This window comes from Microcaecilia unicolor, chromosome 11, assembly GCF_901765095.1.
Source record: "Microcaecilia unicolor chromosome 11, aMicUni1.1, whole genome shotgun sequence".
NCBI lineage: Eukaryota > Metazoa > Chordata > Amphibia > Gymnophiona > Siphonopidae > Microcaecilia > Microcaecilia unicolor.
In genome coordinates, this window is record NC_044041.1 from 136,689,367 (window position 1) to 136,710,947 (window position 21,581).

Genomic DNA, 21,581 nt, shown 5'->3' on the forward strand with positions numbered 1-21,581 from the left:
ATATTGAGAAAATAGAATAATCCTGTCCTTCTTACTTATATATTTCAGACCATCACATTTCAAACATGGTGGTGATGTTTTTCTCTTCTCAAACTACTTATCATATAAACTTCTTCCAGTTCAGTCTCCAATCCATTCAGATGTGCTTCTGGTCCAACTGAGCAGTTCATTGTTTATTCACTGTTTAATTATCCACCCCCCCCCCCCCCCCCCCCCTCCTGTTTCTCAGAGCACCTGTGATGAACTTCTATTTTTAATCACTGACATTTGTCTACTCACTGGTTATTTTCTTCTGCTTGGGGACCTAAATATCAATGCAGATAATCCCTCATGTTATTTGAAACAGAATTTCTATTGTAGCTTTGGCTCTCTTGGGACTAAATGTGCTATTATCTTCTCTCACGTACCAGGGAGGCCATTTTCTGCACACCTTCTTCTTTGATTGTTTTGCTACTCTGGACTTATCATTACCTAATAAAGTTTGAGCTTAGCTTGCCCCAAACTTTACTCTTGTCTTTACTCCCTCCACTCCCCTAGCTTCCTGGTGAGAAACCACCGTTCAATCGAGCTTGATGGTTTTGGCTGTGAAAGCTCTCTTTTTCCTTGTTAACTCTTGACCAGAAAACAGTCACCTGGAATTTGATATTACTACTACTACTACTACTATTTAGCATTTCTATAGCGCTACAAAGTGTACGCAGTGCTTCACAAACATAGAAGAAGAGAGGAGGGTGAGAAAGACATGAGCATGGTGATGCCCTCTACAAGTCGTTGGTGAGGCCCCACTTGGAGTATTGTGTTCAGTTTTGGAGGCCGTATCTTGCTAAAGATGTAAAAAGACTGGAAGCGGTGCAAAGAAAAGCTACAAAAATGGTTTGGGATTTGTGTTGCAAACCGTACGAGGAAAGACTTGCCGACCTGAACATGTTGGAGGAAAGGAGAAACAGGGGTGACATGATACAGACGTTCAAATATTTGAAAGGTGTTAATCAGCAAACCTTTTCTGGAGACAGGAAGGTGGTAGAACTAGAGGACATGAATTGAGGTTGAAGAGGGGCAGACTCAGAAGTAATGTCAGGAAGTATTTTTTCACGGAAAGGGTGGTAGATACGCGGAATGCCCTCCTGCGGGAGGTGGTGGAGATGAAAGTGTTAATGGAATTCAAACATGCATGGGATAAACACAAAGGAATCCTGTTTAGAAGGAATGGATCTATGGAATCTTAGCGGAGGTTGGGTGGCAACGCTGGTAATTGGAAAGTAAAACCAATGCTGGACGGACTTCCACAGTCTGCACCCTGATCGTGGCTGAATAGCTATAGATGGGCTGGAGTGTAAATTTTAAGGGGCTTTGATGTTAACTTCAGAACGTTTAGTACAGGAACAGTGCTGGACAGACGTTTACGGTGTGTGCCCTGAGAAAGACGGACAAATCAAACTCTGGTATAAATTTAAAGTAGCATATACCATGTAAAATGAGTTTACCTTGTTGGGCAGACTGGATGGACCATTCAGGTCTTTATCTGCCGTCATTTACTATGTTACTATGTGTGGATGGACTGATAAGGAAGAAAGACTGCCGAGGACTGACTGAACTGGGAGGGGGAGATTATGGGTAGTATGGATGACACAGTCTGACTGGAAGGGATGCAAAGAGTGTGTGCAGATGGGCTGTGATGAGAAGGGGAGAGAGAAGTGAAGAAGGGTGAGGTAGGGATAAACTGCTGGGGATGAATTTGATTTGGGGAGGAAGAAGAACTGGTGGAACTAGTTCTAGCTCTTCTTTTGGCCATGAAGTAATCCACTGGTTGATGCTTGAGCCATTGAAGTTAGGTACACTTCTACTGGATATGGGTAAAATTGTTCTTACCCCTTTGTTGAAGAGATCTGGGTTTGATGCATCTGTGGTGGCAAATTATCGGCCAGTCGCAAGCATCCCACTTTTTACCAAGATGATTGAAGTTCATGTTAGTAGACAATTTTCTTGTTACTTGGACAGTTTTTCCACTTTTCATTGTTCACAATTTGGTTTCAGAACTGCTCATAGTAAGGAGATTCTTCTGCTCATTTTAACTACTTATGTAAAACAATATTTATGCATAGGTAATCAGGTTATATTATTTCAGTTTGATATATCCGCCACGTTTGACGTAGTGGATCATGTTTTGCTATTGGACTAGTTGAGTCAGATAGGAACTACTGGAACTATATTTAAATAGTTCCATGTGTTCCTATCTAATCAGTGCTATTCTGTAAAACAGAATATGCAGAAGATATTATGTTGCTATTACCAGTCCCAGCCTTACATCAAGATTTAGGGGACCTTTTACAGAACCCCTAAATCTTGCAGGCTTACCGCTCACTATTCTGGGACTACTGCTGGCCCAACATAGACACCGACAGTAGTTCCGGGTTAAGTGTACACCATTTCCGGAAGGAAAAACTCCCAGAAATGGTTAGTGCAGTGGTAACCCAGCGGTAATCGGGCTTCTCCACGCGCTGTCCAGTTACCGCCGGGTTATCTCGGGAGCCCTTACTGCCACCTCAGTGGGTGGCAGTAAGAGCTCCCCACCACATGGCCATGAGGTAAGAGTTTTCTTACCGCATAGCCATTTTGTTTTGTGGACTTTTTACCCACTGCGGTAAAAAGCGCCCTGGTGCACAGGAAAAATGGCCCCCGATGCTACTGCAGGGCCCTTTTTCCTGCAGTTTGGTAAAAGGACCCCTTAGTTAATTCTGTAACCGCTGGAATGAATGCTATTCAGAACTGGGTTTTGATGAACAGCCTAAAGTTAAATTCTCAAAAAAACAAGGTTTTGTGGTTTAGGAATCAGGGTATAGACGTCCCTATTTCTCTAACTTTGTTTATTGATAAAGTATTTGCTGTGGAATCTGAAGCTAAAGTATTAAGGGTACTCCTTGATTCCTCTTTATACTATACTTCACATATCAATAAACTTTGGGGGAAAAAACACTGTTCAAAATGAGGTAGTTATGATTAATTAGACCATATTTTGACCAATCAGCTTTTGCCTTGCTGGTACAAATGTAATTTCTGCCCCATTTAGATTACTGCAATGTTTTATTTTTTGGTATATTGAAAAAAACATCTGGGGAAATATTAGCTCATACAAAATACAGCAGTAAGATTGATTTTCAGATTGAATCGATACAGCAGTGTTTCTTCATATCTGAGCAAGCTACATTGGCTTCCCATAGCTGAAAGAATTAAGTATAATAAAGCTTTTGTTTGCTTTTTTAAATTTTACATGGATTTACATAAGAATTGTTGATTAAGGTAACATCAGTATGTATTAGTTGTTCTGTCAGATTATGTGATCAATTAACCTTATGTCCGCCTTTTTAGAAGGTTTGGTTTCAAAAAATTGTCAATTTTATATTCTTAGTTTTAGGAGTCTCTTTATGGAACTCTTCACCTCTTTCTATTAGATCAGACTATAATTATCTCAGGAAAATGGTAAAAACTTTTTTGTTTCCAAAGGATGATATGTGACGATGATAGTCATTTTATGAATTGTTTTATGGATTTGTGCAATGTTTACTTATGTATGATTGTGTGTACACCACACTGAACCCTGGAAAGGGGAAATTGCAGTATACAAGATTTGTTTTGATTTGATTTGATGAGTCCTCCCAGTGTGTACACTACCTTCTGTGCTCAATTCTTTAAAAACAGCCTAGCCTGTGATTTAGCTACATAACCCATCATATTTTGTTTTTCTTTTTAAGAACATGGTAATGCATGCTGAATTGAGCACCCCCAATCATTTTGAAAAGTTGGTTTTTATGCTATGCTCAATAATATTCTTAGTCATTTGGATGCAGGAATAACCACTCTTTTGATCCATCTCTATCATAGTTCTGCGTGTGATATTGTAGATCATTCTTTAATTTTGACAAGTCTGGGAGATTTTGGACTAGCTGGCATGGTTCTGAACTGGTTTTACTCCTAGCTTACATAGCATTTCTTTCGGAGCCTGACTGTTAAGGACAGCTCTGTGGCCTTTCAGTTATTTTGTGGTGTTCCCCAGAGTTTAATCTTAGCACCAATCCTGTTTAAAATCTTGGTGCCTTTGACTACTCATCCAGGATTTGAGCATGAGCGCTTTTATTTATGCAGATGTTATTCAATTTCTTGTAGCAAGTGATTCTTGGAACCTAACCTTTCAGCATAAGATGGCCATTAGCCTGTCACATGTTAGTGCAGGGCTTGCATTATCAAAACTGAAGCTAAATTCTAAAATTTCAGAGGCTATACGGTTCATTAGGGATTAACTGCCTCCAATTTATTGTCCCACTATTGCTAGGTCAGAGATTCTATACAAAGATGTCCTTTGTTCTCTGGGAGTGTGGTTTGATCATCTTCTTTCCTTCACCACACATTTCAGATGTTGTATGGACATCCATTTTTTACTCTTTGCAAAATTAATTTCTTGTGCCTTTTCCTGGATCTCAAAGCTCTCATGTATTAGTTGACCACCACTAAGGCTATTTTGAAGCATCTTCAACTTATACAAAACACAGCAGTAAAATTGATTTACAAGGGAAAGGAAACAGACCATGTTACCCTCTTTCTAATGGAACAACATTGGGATCAATATTCAAAATGATTTAATTGACCAGAAACAGCTCCTGACCAGTTAAATCTCTTGTGCAGGGCTATCTGCTGATATTCAGTGGCACTTAACTGGTTAGTACAGCTGAATATCACCACAGACCGCTGAAGTGAAAGCTGGCTATTTTGTGTGTAGTCTGGGGGCAGAGTCGGCACTGATGTGGTTAAGTGCAAACATTCTATGGTTTACTGCTTAAGTTAAGCGGCCATACTGGACCACATAAAAGTTAGTCCTATCTTTATGTGGTGTCACTTAAGTGGTTAAGTGCTGAGGCATATTTTCATAGGTTTCATGGTAACCTATGGAACTTTGTAAGTCTAGTGCTTTGAAAATGAGGCCCTTAATGGAATAAGAGATAGCTGTGTGCATAAACCTGGATATTCAGTGCCATTGCCTTGGCATGACTCTGCATTGAATATCCAGGAATTAACCTTGGTGGTAGCGGCTAAAAAACTGCTGAGTATCTACCTCATTGTCTTCCCACAGTTGTCGGCACTGAATATCCAAGCATATCTGCTGGCCTGGAAGTTAACTAGGCACTAGCTGATATTCAGACCGAACTTGCCACATAAAGTTAGGCAGCTATTTTGTTATCCTAACTTTATGCAGTTACTTAGCCGGTTAACAGCGATATTCATATTGACACTTTGCCCATAACCCACCCCTAACCTAGCCGGTTAGGGGATGGCAGTTAGTGGGGATATTCAGCAGTACTAACTAGTTAAGTGCCATTGAATATCCGGTAATGGCAAGCTTAGTGGAGTTTAACAAGGCAGGAGCCTCTCCTGCCCAGTTAAACCCTTTTGAATATCATCCCAATGTATTTTTGACTGTATTTTTCCTGAGCATGAATTTTTCATTTGCAGGGAATGGCAGCTTCCTTTCCCTTCACTACTTCCTTCCCTTTGTTTCTTGATGCCTTACATTGTTACTAGGTTATTATGTTGTCCTATTGCCCACTCCCCTCCCCTTTCTTGGATGTCCCCTTGATCTTTGTGTTGTCTATTTCATATGTGTTTGTCATGAGTAGATTATATTATGGTATTTTAAACCACCATGCTGTTATTATATATTGATCAAATACTGGAAAATAAATAAACAAAATACATTTATACATGCCTAGAGTGCACATACATTTGCACCTTCCTTGGAGCAGGTGTACCTTGTACAAGAATACATGTGCTCTGTTTGGGGAGTAATTGTATAACAGAGGGCCAGAATTATCCCATGTGTGTACAGTCTTTAGGATCCTTATAGGTAGGAATCTCCCAGCGGATGCACAGTCAAGGTTCTTCCCTACTACTCAGGCCTACCTTTCTCTGTAGGTAAAGAGGAGCTGCTGAGCCTGAAGGACTACGAGTCAGCCTCGCTAATGGAGATCCGGGCCCTGATGCGCAAACATGAGGCATTTGAGAGTGATCTGGCTGCCCACCAGGACCGTGTGGAGCAGATTGCTGCCATAGCACAGGAGCTCAAGTAAGAACTTAGTGCTGCATGGCACTATACTACAGCAAGTGCCCTTCTCTGCAAAAGAAGAGATCAAGTAGATAAATCAGAGTGAAGCAAAAAAAAGCAAGGCGAGAAATGTTAATGGAAAAGAGAGGTAAATAGCTCCAGTGGCCAAAAGAAACCTTGATAAACAGTTGGTTGATATTCAGCTAGCACTATCAGTTAGGACCCACCTGACTTTAAAATAAAAATAGTAACAAACAATCCCCCTCCCACCTACCCCCACCAATTCAGTTTCCCTTCCCCCAGCCTGCAAGAGTCACAATCCCCCCTCCCCTCCCAGACCTACCTTTCATCTTTGGTGGTTCAGTGGAAGCAGGAATGAAGCCCACTCATTTAAAAGGTTGTCTTCTTCCCTTTTGACATTGCAGGAGGTTCCACTGAAAACAATCTTTTGCAGATTGGTAGGGTTCTTCTGACTGTAATGGTACCTCCTGCAATGTCAAAAGTGGAAGGAAAGGACACTTTAAATCTTGGCAAAAATCCCACCTTGCTGTTTGCACAATAGAATATAGAAAAACAACATTTCGCAGCATGCTGTAGAAAACCTGATGCTCACGACATATTCCTTGTGTTACAGTGAGTTGGACTATCATGATGCTGCTTCTGTGAATGCTCGTTGTCAGTCAATCTGTGACCAATGGGACAACCTGGGTACCTTGACCCAGAAACGGAGAGATTCTCTCGAGGTAATGGCAGTAGGAACTTGGTGAATGCTGACATGTTGCATGAAGGCCCTGCAGAAAACTCAGGGCCATGCTGTGGGAAGAGGACAAATGGGAGTAGATGATCTTCTGGGGGCTGAGACTGGGGGCTCAGGGTGCCATGTGTGGGCTGAGGCAGTAACACACCACCACACATTCCTTTCCCCAGCGTGTGGAGAAACTCCTGGAGACCATTGACCAACTGTACCTGGAATTTGCAAAGAGAGCTGCTCCCTTCAACAATTGGATGGATGGAGCCATTGAAGATCTGCAGGATATGTTCATTGTACACAGCATTGAGGAGATTCAGGTATGGACAGTGATGCATCCGCACATCCAAATACGAATACACACAGAGAGCAACAAGGAGATTTAACTATGGGTGGCGAAGCATAAACACACCCACACATACCCACACACACCCATCCCCACAGTATCAAGAAGATCCAAAGATATGGCTGTGACTTGCTGGTTACACATACAAATACAGAGACACACAGCATCTGAAAGACTGAGGGACAGGCAGTGAATTTTTCATTATGTGCATACACACACATACGTGGAGGGGCATAATCGAACGGGGCCGGCCATCTAGAAAGGTGGCCATCTGTAATGACGGCCCCGTAAAGCGGCGTACCCGACTGTATTATCGAAACAAGATGGCCGCCCATCTTTCGTTTCGATAATACGGTCAGGGCCGGCCAAATCTCAACATTTGGGCCACCCTTTAATGATCGCTGGCATTAGAGAATAGCTGCCATTGGTTTTCACCGATAATGGAAACTAATGGCGGTCATCTCAAACCCAGCCAAATCCAAGCCATTTGCAGCCAGCATTTGTAGTGCACTGGTCCCCCTGACATGCCAGGACACCAACCGGGAACCCTAGGGGGCATTGCAGTGGACTTCACAAATTGATCCCAGGTGCATAGCTCCCTTCTCCCTTACCTTGGGTGCTGAGCCCCCCAAACCCCCCAAACCCCCCCAACCCCCCCCCAAAACCCACTACCCACAACTGTACAACAGTACCATAGCCCTTAAAGGGTAACGGGGGGCACCTAGATGTGGGTACAGTGGGTTTTGGGTGGGTTTTGGAGGGCTCCCATTTACCATCACAAGTGTAACAGGTAGGGGGGGGATAGGCCTGGGTCCACCTGCCTGAAGTGCACTGCAGTACCCACTAAAAACTGCTCCAGGGACCTGCATAGTGCTGTGATGAAGCTAGGTATGAGCTGGCATAGAGGCTGGCAAAAAAAAAATGTTTTTTATTTATTTTTTTTTTTTTGGGTGGGCAGGGGTTGGTGATCACTGGGGGAGTAAGGGGAGGTGATCTCCGATTCCCTCCGGTGGTCATCTGGTCAGTTCGGGCACCTTTTCAAGGCTTGGTCGTGAACAAAAAGGGACCAAGTAAAGCCGGCCAAATGCTCGTAAGGGCTGGCCTTCTTTTTTCCATTATCAGCCGAGGCCAGCCATCTCTTAACCACACCCCCGTCCCACCTTCGGTACACTGCCGACACGCCCCCTTGAACTTTGGCCGGCCCCGCAACGGAAAGCAGTTGAAGCCGGCCAAAATCGGCTTTCGATTATACCGATTTGGCCGGCTTTAGGAGAAGGCCGGCCATCTCCCAATTTGTGTCGGAAGATGGCCGCCCTTCTCCTTTGAAAATAAGCAGGAAAGACACACAGCATCAAGGATATTTAAGGACAGGCAGCAACACATTCACTAAAATCACACAGCATCAATTAGATCCAGTCACTGCGCATTCCCTACAGTTTTTAAAATAGTTCTTTGTCTTTTTTTGCTCCTGTTCCCCTGCAGAGCCTGATCACAGCTCATGAACAATTTAAGGTTACACTACCTGAAGCAGACAAAGAGAAAAATGCCATCCTGGGGATCCAGGCTGAGATTCAGAAGATAGCTCATACCTATGGGATAAAACTCTCTGGTATCAACCCTTATACCAACCTCACTCATCTGGATATCTCCAACAAATGGGAGACTGTGAGTATGAGGCAGAAAGTCTGATACTACAAGTACAATAGGGTTTCTGCTTGTTTATAGTCTTCAAAATCTTCCATGTTGTATGAGCAGATTATTGAAGCAAGTATTACATTTTCTAAGCTAGTAATCTTAGGGGATTTTAATTTACATTTTGATAATGTGTCTGATGTTTCTGCAAGGGATGTTTTATCATTTTTTTTTCAGATTTACAGTTTTTATTACCTGTTATAACAGTTACTCATGAAAAAGGTCAAATGCTGGATTTGTAATATGCAAACCACCCATCTTCACTGACCTTTTTTTTAAACTGGGGACCAGTAGTTTGGTCAGATCATATTGTCTGTACCTTTACCTTGAATTATTTTTCTTCCCAGTTATTGCAACCTCCTCTTTCTAAAACTCAAAGAGGCAGAGGAAAAATAGACAAATTATTTTATTGATCATCGGTAATACCACTTTTAGATAACTCTGAATCTAATCCTGATGTTTTACTCTCATCATGGAATTCTACAATGGTTTCAGTTCTTGACTCTATTGCTTCTGAACAAGAATTAAGAGTTAACAGAAGATCTAAAATTCTCTGGTTTTCTGTTGAATTACTAGCTTTAAAAAGACAGTGTCATTGTTTAGAGCACAAATGGAGAAAATTAAAGAATGATACTTGTAGAGAAGAATGGAAACAACTATTAAAACGGTATAAAAATAGCTTAAATATGGCTGCAAGACACAAAGATATGAAACAGAGAAAAAAAAACCTTGATGAAGTAGACAAAATAAGTACGCAAGTATTGCCATACTCGGAAAGACCAAAGGTCCATTGAGCCCAGCATCCTGTTTCCAACAGTGGCCAATCCAGGTCACAAATACCCGGCAAGATCCCAAAAATATACAAAACATTTTATACTGCTTATTCCAGTGGAGGAGTGGCCTAGTGCTTAGGGTGGTGGACTTTGGTCCTGAGGAACTGAGTTCAATTCCCACTTCAGGCACAGGCAGCTCCTTGTGACTCTGGGCAAGTCACTTAACCCTCCATTGCCCCATGTAAGCCGCATTGAGCCTGCCATGAGTGGGAAAGCGCAGGGTACAAATATAGCAAAAAAAAAAAATAGTGGATTTTCCCCAAGTCCATTTAATAAGTCTATGGACTTTTCCTTTAGGACGCCATCCAAACCTTTTTAAAACTCCACTAAGCTAACTGCCTTTACCACATTCTCTGGCAACGAATTCCAGAGTTTAATTACATGTTGAGTGAAGAAACATTTTCTCAGATTTGTTTTAAATTTACTACATTGTATCTTCATTGCATGCCCCCTAGTCCTAGTATTTTTGGCAGGGCTTTTTTTTGAGGGGGCACTTGGTGGGTACTGAGTACCGGCACCTTTTCCATTGTCTGCTAAAATTGACCCATGGTCTCCAAGTTTTAATGAAAGAGCTCAGGCTCTACACAACAATTCTGCCTTAACATAGGTTCTGTGACTGGTTGCAGGGGGCCTGGCTATTGTGGGGTGGCACTCTCAGTGATCACTCCCACCCCTGAAGGGCTGCCTGCCATTTGAGTACCGGCACCTTTTTTGCTAGAAAATATACACTGATTTCTGGAAAGAGTGAACAGATGCTTCACATCTACCCGTTCAACTCCACTCATTTTATAGACCTCTATCATATCTCCCCTTAGCCGCCTTTTCTCCAAGCTGAAGAGCCCTAGCCGCTTTAGCCTTTCCTCATAGGGAAGTCGTCCCATCCCCTTTATCATTTTTGTCGCCCTTCTCTGCACTTTTTCTAATTCCACTATATCTTTTTTGAGATGCGGCGACCAGAATTGAACACAATATTCGAGGTGCGGTCGCACCATGGAGCGATACAAAGGCATTATAACATCCTCATTTTTGTTTTCCATTTCTTTCCTAATAATACCTAACATTCTATTTGCTTTCTTAGCCACAGCAGCACACTGAGCAGAAGGTTTCAATGTATCATCAACGACGACACCTAGATCCCTTTCTTGGTCCGTGACTCCTAACGTGGAACCTTGCATGACATAGCTATAATTTGGGTTCCTCTTTCCCACATGCATCACTTTGCACTTGCTCATATTAAACGTCATCTGCCATTTAGACGCCCAGTCTCCCAGTCTCGTAAGGTCCGCTTGTAATTTTTCACAATCCTCCTGCGATTTAATGACTTTGCATAACTTTGTGTCATCAGCAAATTTAATTACCTCACTAGTGACTCCCATCTCTAGGTCATTTATAAATATGTTAAAAAGCAGCGGTCCCAGCACAGAGCCCTGGGGAACCCCACTAACTACCCTTCTCCATTGAGAATACTGACCATTTAACCCTACTCTCTGTTTTCTATCTTTTAACCAGTTTTTAATCCACAATAGAACACTACCTCCTATCCCATGACCCTCCAATTTCCTCTGGAGTCTTTCATGAGGTACTTTGTCAAACGCCTTCTGAAAATCCAGATACACAATATCAACTGGCTCCCCTTTATTCACATGTTTGTTCACCCCTTCAAAGAAATGTAGTAGATTGGTGAGGCAAGATTTCTCTTCACTAAATCCATGTTGACTTTGTCTCATTAATCCATGCTTTTGAATATGCTCTGTAATTTTGTTCTTAATAATAGTCTCTACCATTTTGCCCTGCACCGACTCAGACTCACCGGTCTATAATTTCCCGGATCTCCTCTGGAACCTTTTTAAAAAGTCGGCGTTACATTGGCCACCCTCCAATCTTCCGGTACCACGCTCGATTTTAAGGATAAATTACATATTTCTAACAATAGCTCCGCAAGCTCATTTTTCAGTTCTATCAGTACTCTGGGATGAATACCATCTGGTCCAGGAGATTTGCTACTCTTCAGTTTGTAGAACTGCCCCATTACATCCTCCAGGTTTACAGAGAATTCATTAAGTTTCTCCGAATCGTCAGCTTCGAATACCATTTCCGGCACCGGTATCCCACCCAAATCTTCCTCAGTGAAGACCGAAGCAAAGAATTCATTTAATCTCTCCGCTATGGCTTTGTCTTCCCTGATCGCCCCTTTTACTCCTCGGTCATCTAGCGGTCCAACCGATTCTTTTGCTGGCTTCCTGCTTTTAATGTACCTAAAAAACATTTTACTATGTGTTTTTGCCTCCAACGCAATCTTTTTTTCGAAGTCCCTCTTAGCTTTCCTTATCAGCACTTTGCATTTGACTTGACATTCCTTATGCCGTTTCTTATTATTTTCAGTCGGTTCCTTCTTCCATTTTCTGAAGGATTTTCTTTTAGCTCTAATAGCTTCCTTCACCTCACTATTTAACCACGCCGGCTGTCATTTGGTCTTCGTCCTCCTTTTTTAATATTTGGCCTGGGCTTCCAGGATGGTGTTTTTGAACAGCATCCATGCCTGATGTAAATTTTTGACCCTCGTAGTCGCTCCTCTAAGTTTTCTTTGCACCATTCTTCTCATTTTGTCATAGTCTCCTTTTTTAAAGTTAAACACTAACGTATTTGATTTCCTATGTGTACTTACTTCAAAGCTAATATCAAATCCGATCATATTAGGATCACTGTTATCAAGCGGCTCCATGAAATAATCTACAAAAACTAAAGACTGATGACTGAATGCTTAGCAGTTATGTTTTAATGTGAAGTAGGACTAAGTGATGCATTTGGAGTGCAAAAATCCAAGGAGCTGTGTGCAGTAGGAGGAAGCAGGGGCATAGCCAGACATCCAATTTTTGGTGGGCCTGGGCCCAAGATGGGTGGGCAGAACTCCTCCTTGTCCCACAAGTGATATGGTCTCGTCCTCTGTCGCCTGCATCCATATGGTCTCTCACACATTTCCCCCCCCCCCCCCCCCCCCCCCGCATACCTTTTAAATAGAAGATTTTCATTGGCAGTGAGCAGCAACTAGTACACACTGCTCATGTTCGCCCCACAGCATGTATCAGTTGCTCATCACTGCAGGTGAAGATCTGCTATTTACAACGTATGCAGTTGTTGAGAGTTTTTAGCTGGTGGGGCTTGGGATTCCTGCCAGCCACATCATAGGTGTGCTGCTACTGATTGGGCCTGAGCTCAAAGTGGGTGGGCCAGTGGAGGGTAGCGTTTCAATATTGTGTTTTCAGTTACTTGTGACAGGCAGGTTCCCTGAAGTCCTACAGAGCTTGCCTGTCAGCATCACCCACTGACAGGACTGTAGGTGGAGGACTCATGCTCAGCTAAGAGGGAACAGTGATCTCAAGGTACTAGTACTACTACTTATCATTTCTAAAGCACTACTAGACATACGCAGTGCTGTACACTTGAACATGAAGAGACAGTCCCTAAGGTAGTGAAACAATAGAGCAATGTGGTGGCCAAAGCCAGAAGGATGCTAACTTGCAGAGAGAGTGGCATAACAAGCAGAAAGGAGGAAGTGATAATGACCCCATACAAGTCATTGGTGAGGTCTCACTTGGAATACTGTCTTCAGTTTTGAAGGTTGTATATCAGTAAGGATATAGAGAGGCTAGAGGTGGTTCAGTAGAAAGGAACCAAAATGCATGGTCTGCGTTAGAAGGAGGAGACTTGAGAATCAAATAGTACACCTTGGAAAAGAAATGAGACAGGGGAAATATGGCACATATATTTAAATGCAAATGAACCCTTTACAAAGGAAAAAAAGTTTGGAATTAGGGGACATAATATAATATCAGAAACAACTTCAGAAAATCTTTTCACAGAAAGGTTGGTGGTTGCCTGGAATGGACCTCCTAGAGGTGCAACAAACTTTCCTTCACCCACGATCTCTTCATCTCCCGCTCCCTTCATCTGCTCGCCCTAACTGAAACCTGGCTCACCCCCGATGACTCAGCCTCAGTCGCGGCCCTGTGCCATGGAGGTTATCTTTTCTCCCACACTCCCCGCCCAGTTGGCCGCGGAGGAGGTGTCGGGTTACTACTTTCACCCGCCTGTAGTTTTCAACCCCTCCTCCTACCGCAATCTCACTGCTTCTCATCCTTTGAAGTTCACTCCATCCATCTATTCTACCCGCTGCCACTCAGAGTTGCAGTCATTTACCGCCCCCCTGTTAAATCCCACCCCTCCTTCCTAACCGACTTCGATGCTTGGCTCTCCGTTTTTCTTGAACCCTCATCTCCGTCCCTCATTCTTGGCAATTTTAACATACACGTTGACGACCAATCTTACGCTTCTCAGTTCCTCACTCTGACATCCTCCTTCAACCTCCAGCTGAGCTCCATCACCCCCACTCACCGAACTGGCCATTGTCTTGACCTCATCCTCTCCTCTACCTGCTCACCCTCCAATTTCTGCGCCTCAGATCTTCCTCTCTCAGATCATCACCTGATCACGTTCACACTTCATCACCCTCCCCCTCAGCCCCGCCCTACACTAACCACTACTTTCAGGAGTCTCCAGGCCGTTGACCCTCCCACCTTATCCTCTAGCATCTCTAATCTCCTCCCCTCCATCATGTCCTCCGTCGATAAAGCTGTCTCCGCTTACAATGCCACTCTCTCATCTGCTCTGGATACCTTTGCACCATCCATCTCCCGTCCCACTAGGCGAACTAATCCCCAGCCCTGGCTAAGCCCCTGCATCCGATACCTTCACTCCTGCGCCCGATCTGCTGAACGCCTCTGGAGGAAATCTCGCACCAATTCAGACTTCATTCATTACAAATTCATGCTATCCTCCATCCATTCCTCCCTATTCCTTGCCAAATAGGACTATTACACCCAGCTAACTAATTCCATCAGCTCCAACCCTCATCGTCTCTTCCCCACCCTTAACTCCCTCCTCAAAGTGCCCTCCGCTCCCACCCCCCCCCCTCACTCTCTCCTCAATCACTGGCGGACTACTTCCGCGATAAGGTACAGAAGATCAACCTCGAATTTACTACCAAACCACCTCCTCCTCTAACCCATCCCCTCAACCAACCAACCCAGGCCTCCTTCTCTTCTTTTCCTAATATCACCGAAGAGGAAACTGCCCGCCTTCTTTCCTCCTCGAAATGCACCACCTGTTCCTCTGACCCCATCCCCACCAACTTGCTTAACACCATCTCTCCTACTGTCACCCTCTCCATCTGCCATATCCTCAACCTCTCTCTCTCCACTGCAACCGTCCCTGACACCTTCAAACATGCTGTAGTCACACCACTCCTCAAAAAACCATCACTTAACCCTACCTGTCCCTCCAACTATCGCCCCATCTCCCTCCTACCCTTCCTCTCCAAGATACTTGAACGCACCGTTCACAGCCGCTGCCTCGATTTTCTCTCCTCTCATGCCATCCTTGATCCGCTTCAATCTGGTTTTCCGCCCTCTACACTTGACAGAAACGGCACTCACTAAAGTCTGTAATGACCTGTTCCTTGCCAAATCCAAAGGTCATCCTCATCCTCCTCGACCTATCCGCCGCTTTTGACACTGTCAATCATAACTTACTTCTTGCCACACTGTCTTCATTTGGATTCCAGGGCTCTGTCCTCTCCTGGTTCTCCTCTTATCTCTCCCACCGTACCTTCAGAGTACACGCTCATGGATTTTCCTCCACCCCCATCCCGCTCTCTGTTGGAGTTCCTCAGGGATCTGTCCTTGGACCCCTTCTCTTTTCGATCTATACCTCTTCCCTGGGCTCGCTGATTTTATCCCATGGCTTCCAATATCATCTCTACGCCGATGACACCCAGCTTTATCTCTCCACACCAGACATCACTGCGGAAACCCAAGCCAAAGTATCGGTCTGCTTATCCGACATTGCTGCATGGATGTCCAACCGCCACCTGAAACTGAACATGTCCAAGACAGAGCTTATTGTCTTTCCACCCAAACCCACCTCTCCCCTTCTTCCACTCTGTATCTCAGTAGATGGCACCCTCATCCTCCCAGTCTCATCTGCCCGCAACCTCGGAGTCATCTTCGACTCCTCCCTCTCCTTCTCTGCGCATATCCAGCAGATAGCCAAGACCTGTCGCTTCTTTCTCTATAACATCAGCAAAATTCACCCTTTCCTCTCTGAGCACAGCACCCGAACTCTCGTCCATGCTCTCGTTACCTCTCGCCTTGACTACTGCAACCTACTCTTCACTGGCCTCCCACTTAGCCATCTATTCCCCCTTCAATCCGTTCAGAACTCTGCTGCGCGTCTTATCTTCCGCCTAGACCGATATACTCATATCACCCATCTCCTCAAGTCACTTCACTGGCTTCCAATCAGGTACCACATACAGTTCAAGCTTCTCCTACTAACCTACAAATGCACTCAATCTGCAGCCCCTCACTACCTCTCTACCCTTATCTCCCCGTACGCTCCTACCCGAAACCTCCGCTCACAGGACAAATTCCTCCTCTCTGTTCCCTTGCCCACCATCGCCAACTCCAGGCTCCGCCCTTTCTGCCTTGCCTCTCCCTATGCTTGGAATAAACTTCCTCAGCCCATACGCCAAGCCCCTTCCCTGCCCATCTTCAAATCCTTGCTCAAAGCCCATCTCTTCAATGTCACCTTCGGAACCTAACCATTTCACCTCTACCCAGGAATCTAGACTGCCCCAATTTGTCTGTCCGCACATACTGTCCATTAGATTGTAAGCTGACTTCACATGTTGTCCATTAGATTGTAAGCTCCTTTGAGCAGGGACTGTACTTCTTTGTTAATTGTACAGCGCTGCGTAACCCTAGTAGCGCTTTATAAATGTTAAATAGTAGTAGTAGGTGTGGTGATGATAGAAAATGGTGATAGAATTCAAAAAGCCATGAGATAAACAGGATCCGTAAATGGCATGAGGTTGAAAACCAAGGATTGAGCTCAAAGCAACAGTGAAATTGATTTTGCATAGGGGGAGAGGAGAAGATAACCCGCATGGACTAGCAGTTATAAATGTAACTACCATATTGAGCAGACTAGACAGGCCACTTTATCTTTGTCTGCTCTCATTCATTATCTTACTATGTAAAATTCTTGCCTTACCTCCACAACTGACCCCAGTTTCAGACCCCATCAGCAATTTGGTCTGAAACTTAAGTATTCAATAAATGTTTAGTGTTCATTGTTCCTACCAATTGTGATCCTGCAGTCATTCATGAGGAGTGGGTCTAAGAAAGAGCGAGTAGGGGTGTCACCACTTCTTTGTGCCAATTAACCTGACACCTCCTTCTTTGTGTTGTGTTTTTTACACTCCCTCCCAACTCTGTTTCAGGTGAAGCGTCTGGTACCCCACAGAGACCAGACACTGCAGGAGGAGCTGGCACGTCAGCAGGCCAATGAGCGTTTACGTAGGCAGTTTGCAGCCCAGGCAAATGTCATTGGACCCTGGATTCAGACCAAGATGGAGGTAAGAGAAAGGCATGTTTATAAGGCGTGTAGTATCTGGGATTAAATTAGAGTGAGGGAATGAAAAAGGTGTCAGCTACAACCCTCTTCATTTTATTTTCAACTCCCACCACAGTTTCTCTCTTTTTCTCTTCTACTTGGCTCCTCTTCCCTCCGCTATCCTTCCTTGTCACTCTTTTCCTCTTGGCTACTTTCATCTTTCTCTCTAGTCCCTCTTGCTCCCCATCCCCTCCCCTCTTTTCACAGTACCCAAACTTAAGAAGTGTCATGCTGAGTTAGACCAATGGTCCACTGAGCACAACTTTCTGCCTCCAACAGTGGCCAATTTGAGCCACTTGGAAGTACCTAGAAGATTCAACAGGGAAGATTCCTTCCCTGTTACTTATTCTAAGAATAAGAGGTAACAATTCCTGTGCTAATACCTGATCATGAATCTGTCCTCTAGAAACTAAAACAATACTACTTATCATTTTTATAGCACTATTGTATATACCGTGGTCCCAAAAGGTCTTCAGTTTAGGTGGGTATCTGATTTAATGGAAGATAGTAACTTACCCAAGGTCACAAAAGTGTCAGAGGCAAAAGCAGGACTTGAAATGTGGCTTCCCTGCTTCCCAGCCCATTACTCTAACCAACAGAACACTTTATCAGGCTTTTGTTAAGCTTAGCTATACTGTTAACTTTGATCATGTCCTCTGGTACAAATTCCAAAGCTTAATTGTACACTGACTGAAAAAAATATTTATTAAATTTGTTTTAAATCTGCTATCTGTTAGTCTCATGGAGAATCTCCTAGTTTTAATATTATTTGACAAATAACCATTCCCTATTAACCTGTTCCATCCCACTCATGATTTTGTAACCCTCCCAACCTCAGACTCTTATCAAAGCTGAAGAGCTTAATTTGTATTGTCTTTCATTATCGTTTATTTGGAATTATTTATAATTCACAATGCAAGTCTAGGCAGGTTTCCAATAAAATTGTATTCTAGAAGCAGAAAAGAACTCCATTGTTAGACAGTAAAGTACACATTTAGTCAGAATGCCCTCTCATTCAGATTTTAGAGTGGCTCTGAAGACTTACTTTTTTAGGAAAGTTTACGGACTATCTGTTGGTAACTGAGTTTTTAATTCTCCCCTCCTGTTGGACTTCCTTCTACCTCCTTACTAATTTTGTTGTATTACATGTAGACCCTTCCACCTTTCTCTTCCCTTATTTTCTCTGCTCTGGTCTTTCCTTCCCTCATATCCAATATGAATTGTAGTTCTTTTCTGTTACCCTCTACTTGAGATTATGTTATTGTTAACCACTATGATGGTATTGTTCTTTGGCAGTATATCAAATTAAAGAGAACCTGAACCTAAAGAGAGAATACAAACATGCAATTATTATTTCCCACAGTTGGATTCCACCCATATGCCTTCCTGCATTTGCTCACCGACCACATTAAACAAATGTAGAGAAAATGGATTAGTTTTCTGAATTGTCTCCAAATGCTATTCTAAATAAATGTGTCTTAAGAACTGACCTAAATTGTGTCAATGAGGGTTCAGACCATAAGCAAAGGAGCAAACTATTCCATAAAGCAAGGACAAGAAAAAGGAAAGCAGAATTTCTGGTCTCTTTTCATCTAGCATGCTTTGGCCATGGGAGGGCCAATCTATGATCATTTAAAGAGTGCAAAAGACGTGATGGCACATATGGAATAGCTAATGATGCTAAGTAGCTGGAGTTACCCATATGAAGAGCCTTAGCTAAGACCACAGTTTTAAACCACCCTATATTCCACTGGCAACCAATATAACTGCTTCAAAAGAGATGCCACATGGTTCCAACATTTTGATTTACAAATCAGACTGTTTTGAAGAATCTGGAAACGTTTAAGGTTGGCCTTAGTAATGCCCGTATAGATGACATTACATTAATCATAACCAGAGTGGATAGAGCCCTCCACATTTCAGTCCTTTTATAATTTTTGTTGCCTTTTATGTACCATTTCCAGTTTTGTGATATAGTTTTTTTCAGATGGGATGGCAAGAACCGAACACAGTGTGGTCACAGAAACATTGTGATATTCTCTGTTTTATTCTATATTCTTTTCAAATAATTCCTAACATTCAATTTGCTTGTTGACCACTTTTGCATACTGAGCTGAGGATTTCAACATATTGTCCACAATGGGAGCAATTCTATAAGGTGGGCCAAAGGTTAGGCACTAAATTGCAGTGTGCTAAGTACTTATTCTGTAACGGTATCTGGCACTGTTCCCTCTAGGCTGAGCAGGAGTCCTCCACCTATAGTCCTGCCAGTGTGAGGTGCTATCACATTTTCAATAGTGGGAGACAGACAAGCTCTTAAGGACTCCAGGAAACCTTCCTTTCGCTAGCAACTGAAAATACAATAATAAACAACCACCATCCACTGACAGCAAAACAATTGGAGGACTCTCGCTCAGCTTAGAGGGAACAGTCCCCAGATTTCCATTATAGAATAGTAGTATAAATTGGCATTATGTGCCAACATCTAGGCATGCCCCCTTATGCCATGTCAATAGGCATAAATATGCACACCTAAATGTGGCACTTTAGCTCATAACTTACAGTATTCAGCGAAGATACTTACCTGTAGCAGGTATTCTCCGAGCATAGCAGGCCTTACATTCTCACAGATGGGTAACGTGGGTCAGCATTGCTGGTCTGGAGCTTGTAACAAGCTTAAAAATAGGTCTTTGAACATGAGATGCAGTGCCTTCCCACCCGCCATGAGAGTGTTGTACCAGCAGTACAATATAAAGATTACTTTGATAATCTAGCATTAGAAGAGCAGATGTCTACTTGGAATCAGGTGCTTGCAACGGCCTTGGATATCATTGCTCCCAGCAAAATAATTAAACAGAGAATAAAATCCTTCAGCCATGGTATCACGGCGGTTTAAAATTATGTAGACAACAGGTGTGTAGAGCAGAGCGTTTGTGGAGAAAAATAATTCAATGGAATTGAGAAATAATTGTAAACGATGCCAGCGATACTATGTATCGCAGATAAAATTAGCTAAAATTTCGTATTTTTCAAAACAAATACAAACGGCATCAAATTCATCTAAACAATTATTCTTTATAATGAATCAACTGACAAGTAAACCTAAACTGGCTATTGAAGAGTGTTTTATAGAGTCCGAACTATTGGCCAAATTCTTTTTATCTAAAATAGACACACTAAGAGCCAACTTAGTTAGTAGTACCAGAGACGGTATGTACTACATTATTGCCAGAACAATGGACTACATTTGAGATTCCATGTTTAACCTCTTTTTTAGTTACTATCTCGCAACTTTCACTAACTCATAACTCATTAGATCCAATACCATCACCCTGGTTAAAAAACTCCTCTCTAGAAGTGCAAACTTATCTTTATTCGATCATTACTAAAAGCCTCATAGAGGGACTAGTCCCCCAAGCTCTTAACATAGTAACATAGTAGATGATGGCAGAAAAAGACCTGCATGGTCCATCCAGTCTGCCCAACAAGATAAACTCATATGTGCTCCTTTTTGTGTATACCTTACCTTGATTTGTACCTGTCCTTTTCAGGGCACAGACCATGTAAGTCTGCCCACCACTATCCCCACCTCCCAACCACCAGCCCCTCCTCCCACCACTGGCTCTGGCACAGACAGTATAAGTCTGCCCAGCACTATCCCCACCTCCCGCCACCGGCTCTGCCACCCAATCTCGGCTAAGCTCCTTAGGATCCATTCCTTCTGAACAGGATTCCTTTATGTTTGTCCCACACATGTTTGAATTCTGTTACCATTTTCATTTCCACCACCTCCCACGGGAGGGCATTCCAAGCATCCACTACTCTCTCTGTGAAAAAATACTTCCTGACATTTTTCTTGAGTCTGCCCCCCTTCAATCTCATTTCACGTCCTCTCGTTCTACCTCCTTCGCATCTCCGGAAAAGGTTCGTTTGCGGATTAATACTTTTCAAATATTTGAACGTCTGTATCATATCACCCCTGTTTCTCCTTTCTTCCAGAGTATACATGTTAAAGAGTCTTTGGTAAGGCCGATATTAAAGAAACCTACATTAGATCCCCAGTCTCCGGGAAACTATCATCCAGTTTCCAATATACCATGCATATCTAAAATATTGGAAACAGTCGTGTTTAAACAACTGCAATCCTATGTTGAGACGAAGAATTTATTACACCCCAGACAATCAGGCTTTAGAAAAGGTTACAGCACAGAAACAGTCTTAACATCATTTTTAAGTGAAATTTATTCCAGATTAGAGCAATTATATAGCGCATTAGTTGTTTCACTAGATCTGTCCGCAGCTTTCAATCTGATAGATCATACTTTACTACTACAATGGTTAAAGGAAATTGGGATTTCA

At 43.0% G+C, this 21,581-nt stretch overlaps 1 protein-coding gene across 1 annotated transcript in view; it reads left to right on the forward strand.

Annotated features, from left to right (window-relative positions):
* ACTN3 (actinin alpha 3) overlaps positions 1 to 21,581 on the forward strand; it is a 368,054-nt gene that overhangs the window by 202,756 nt on the left and 143,717 nt on the right. The window contains exons 12-16 of the mRNA XM_030217755.1: positions 5,962 to 6,112; positions 6,726 to 6,834; positions 7,019 to 7,159; positions 8,668 to 8,850; positions 17,050 to 17,184. Coding sequence (XP_030073615.1) covers positions 5,962 to 6,112; positions 6,726 to 6,834; positions 7,019 to 7,159; positions 8,668 to 8,850; positions 17,050 to 17,184 — 719 coding nt within the window. The remainder of the gene's footprint in view (positions 1 to 5,961; positions 6,113 to 6,725; positions 6,835 to 7,018; positions 7,160 to 8,667; positions 8,851 to 17,049; positions 17,185 to 21,581) is intronic.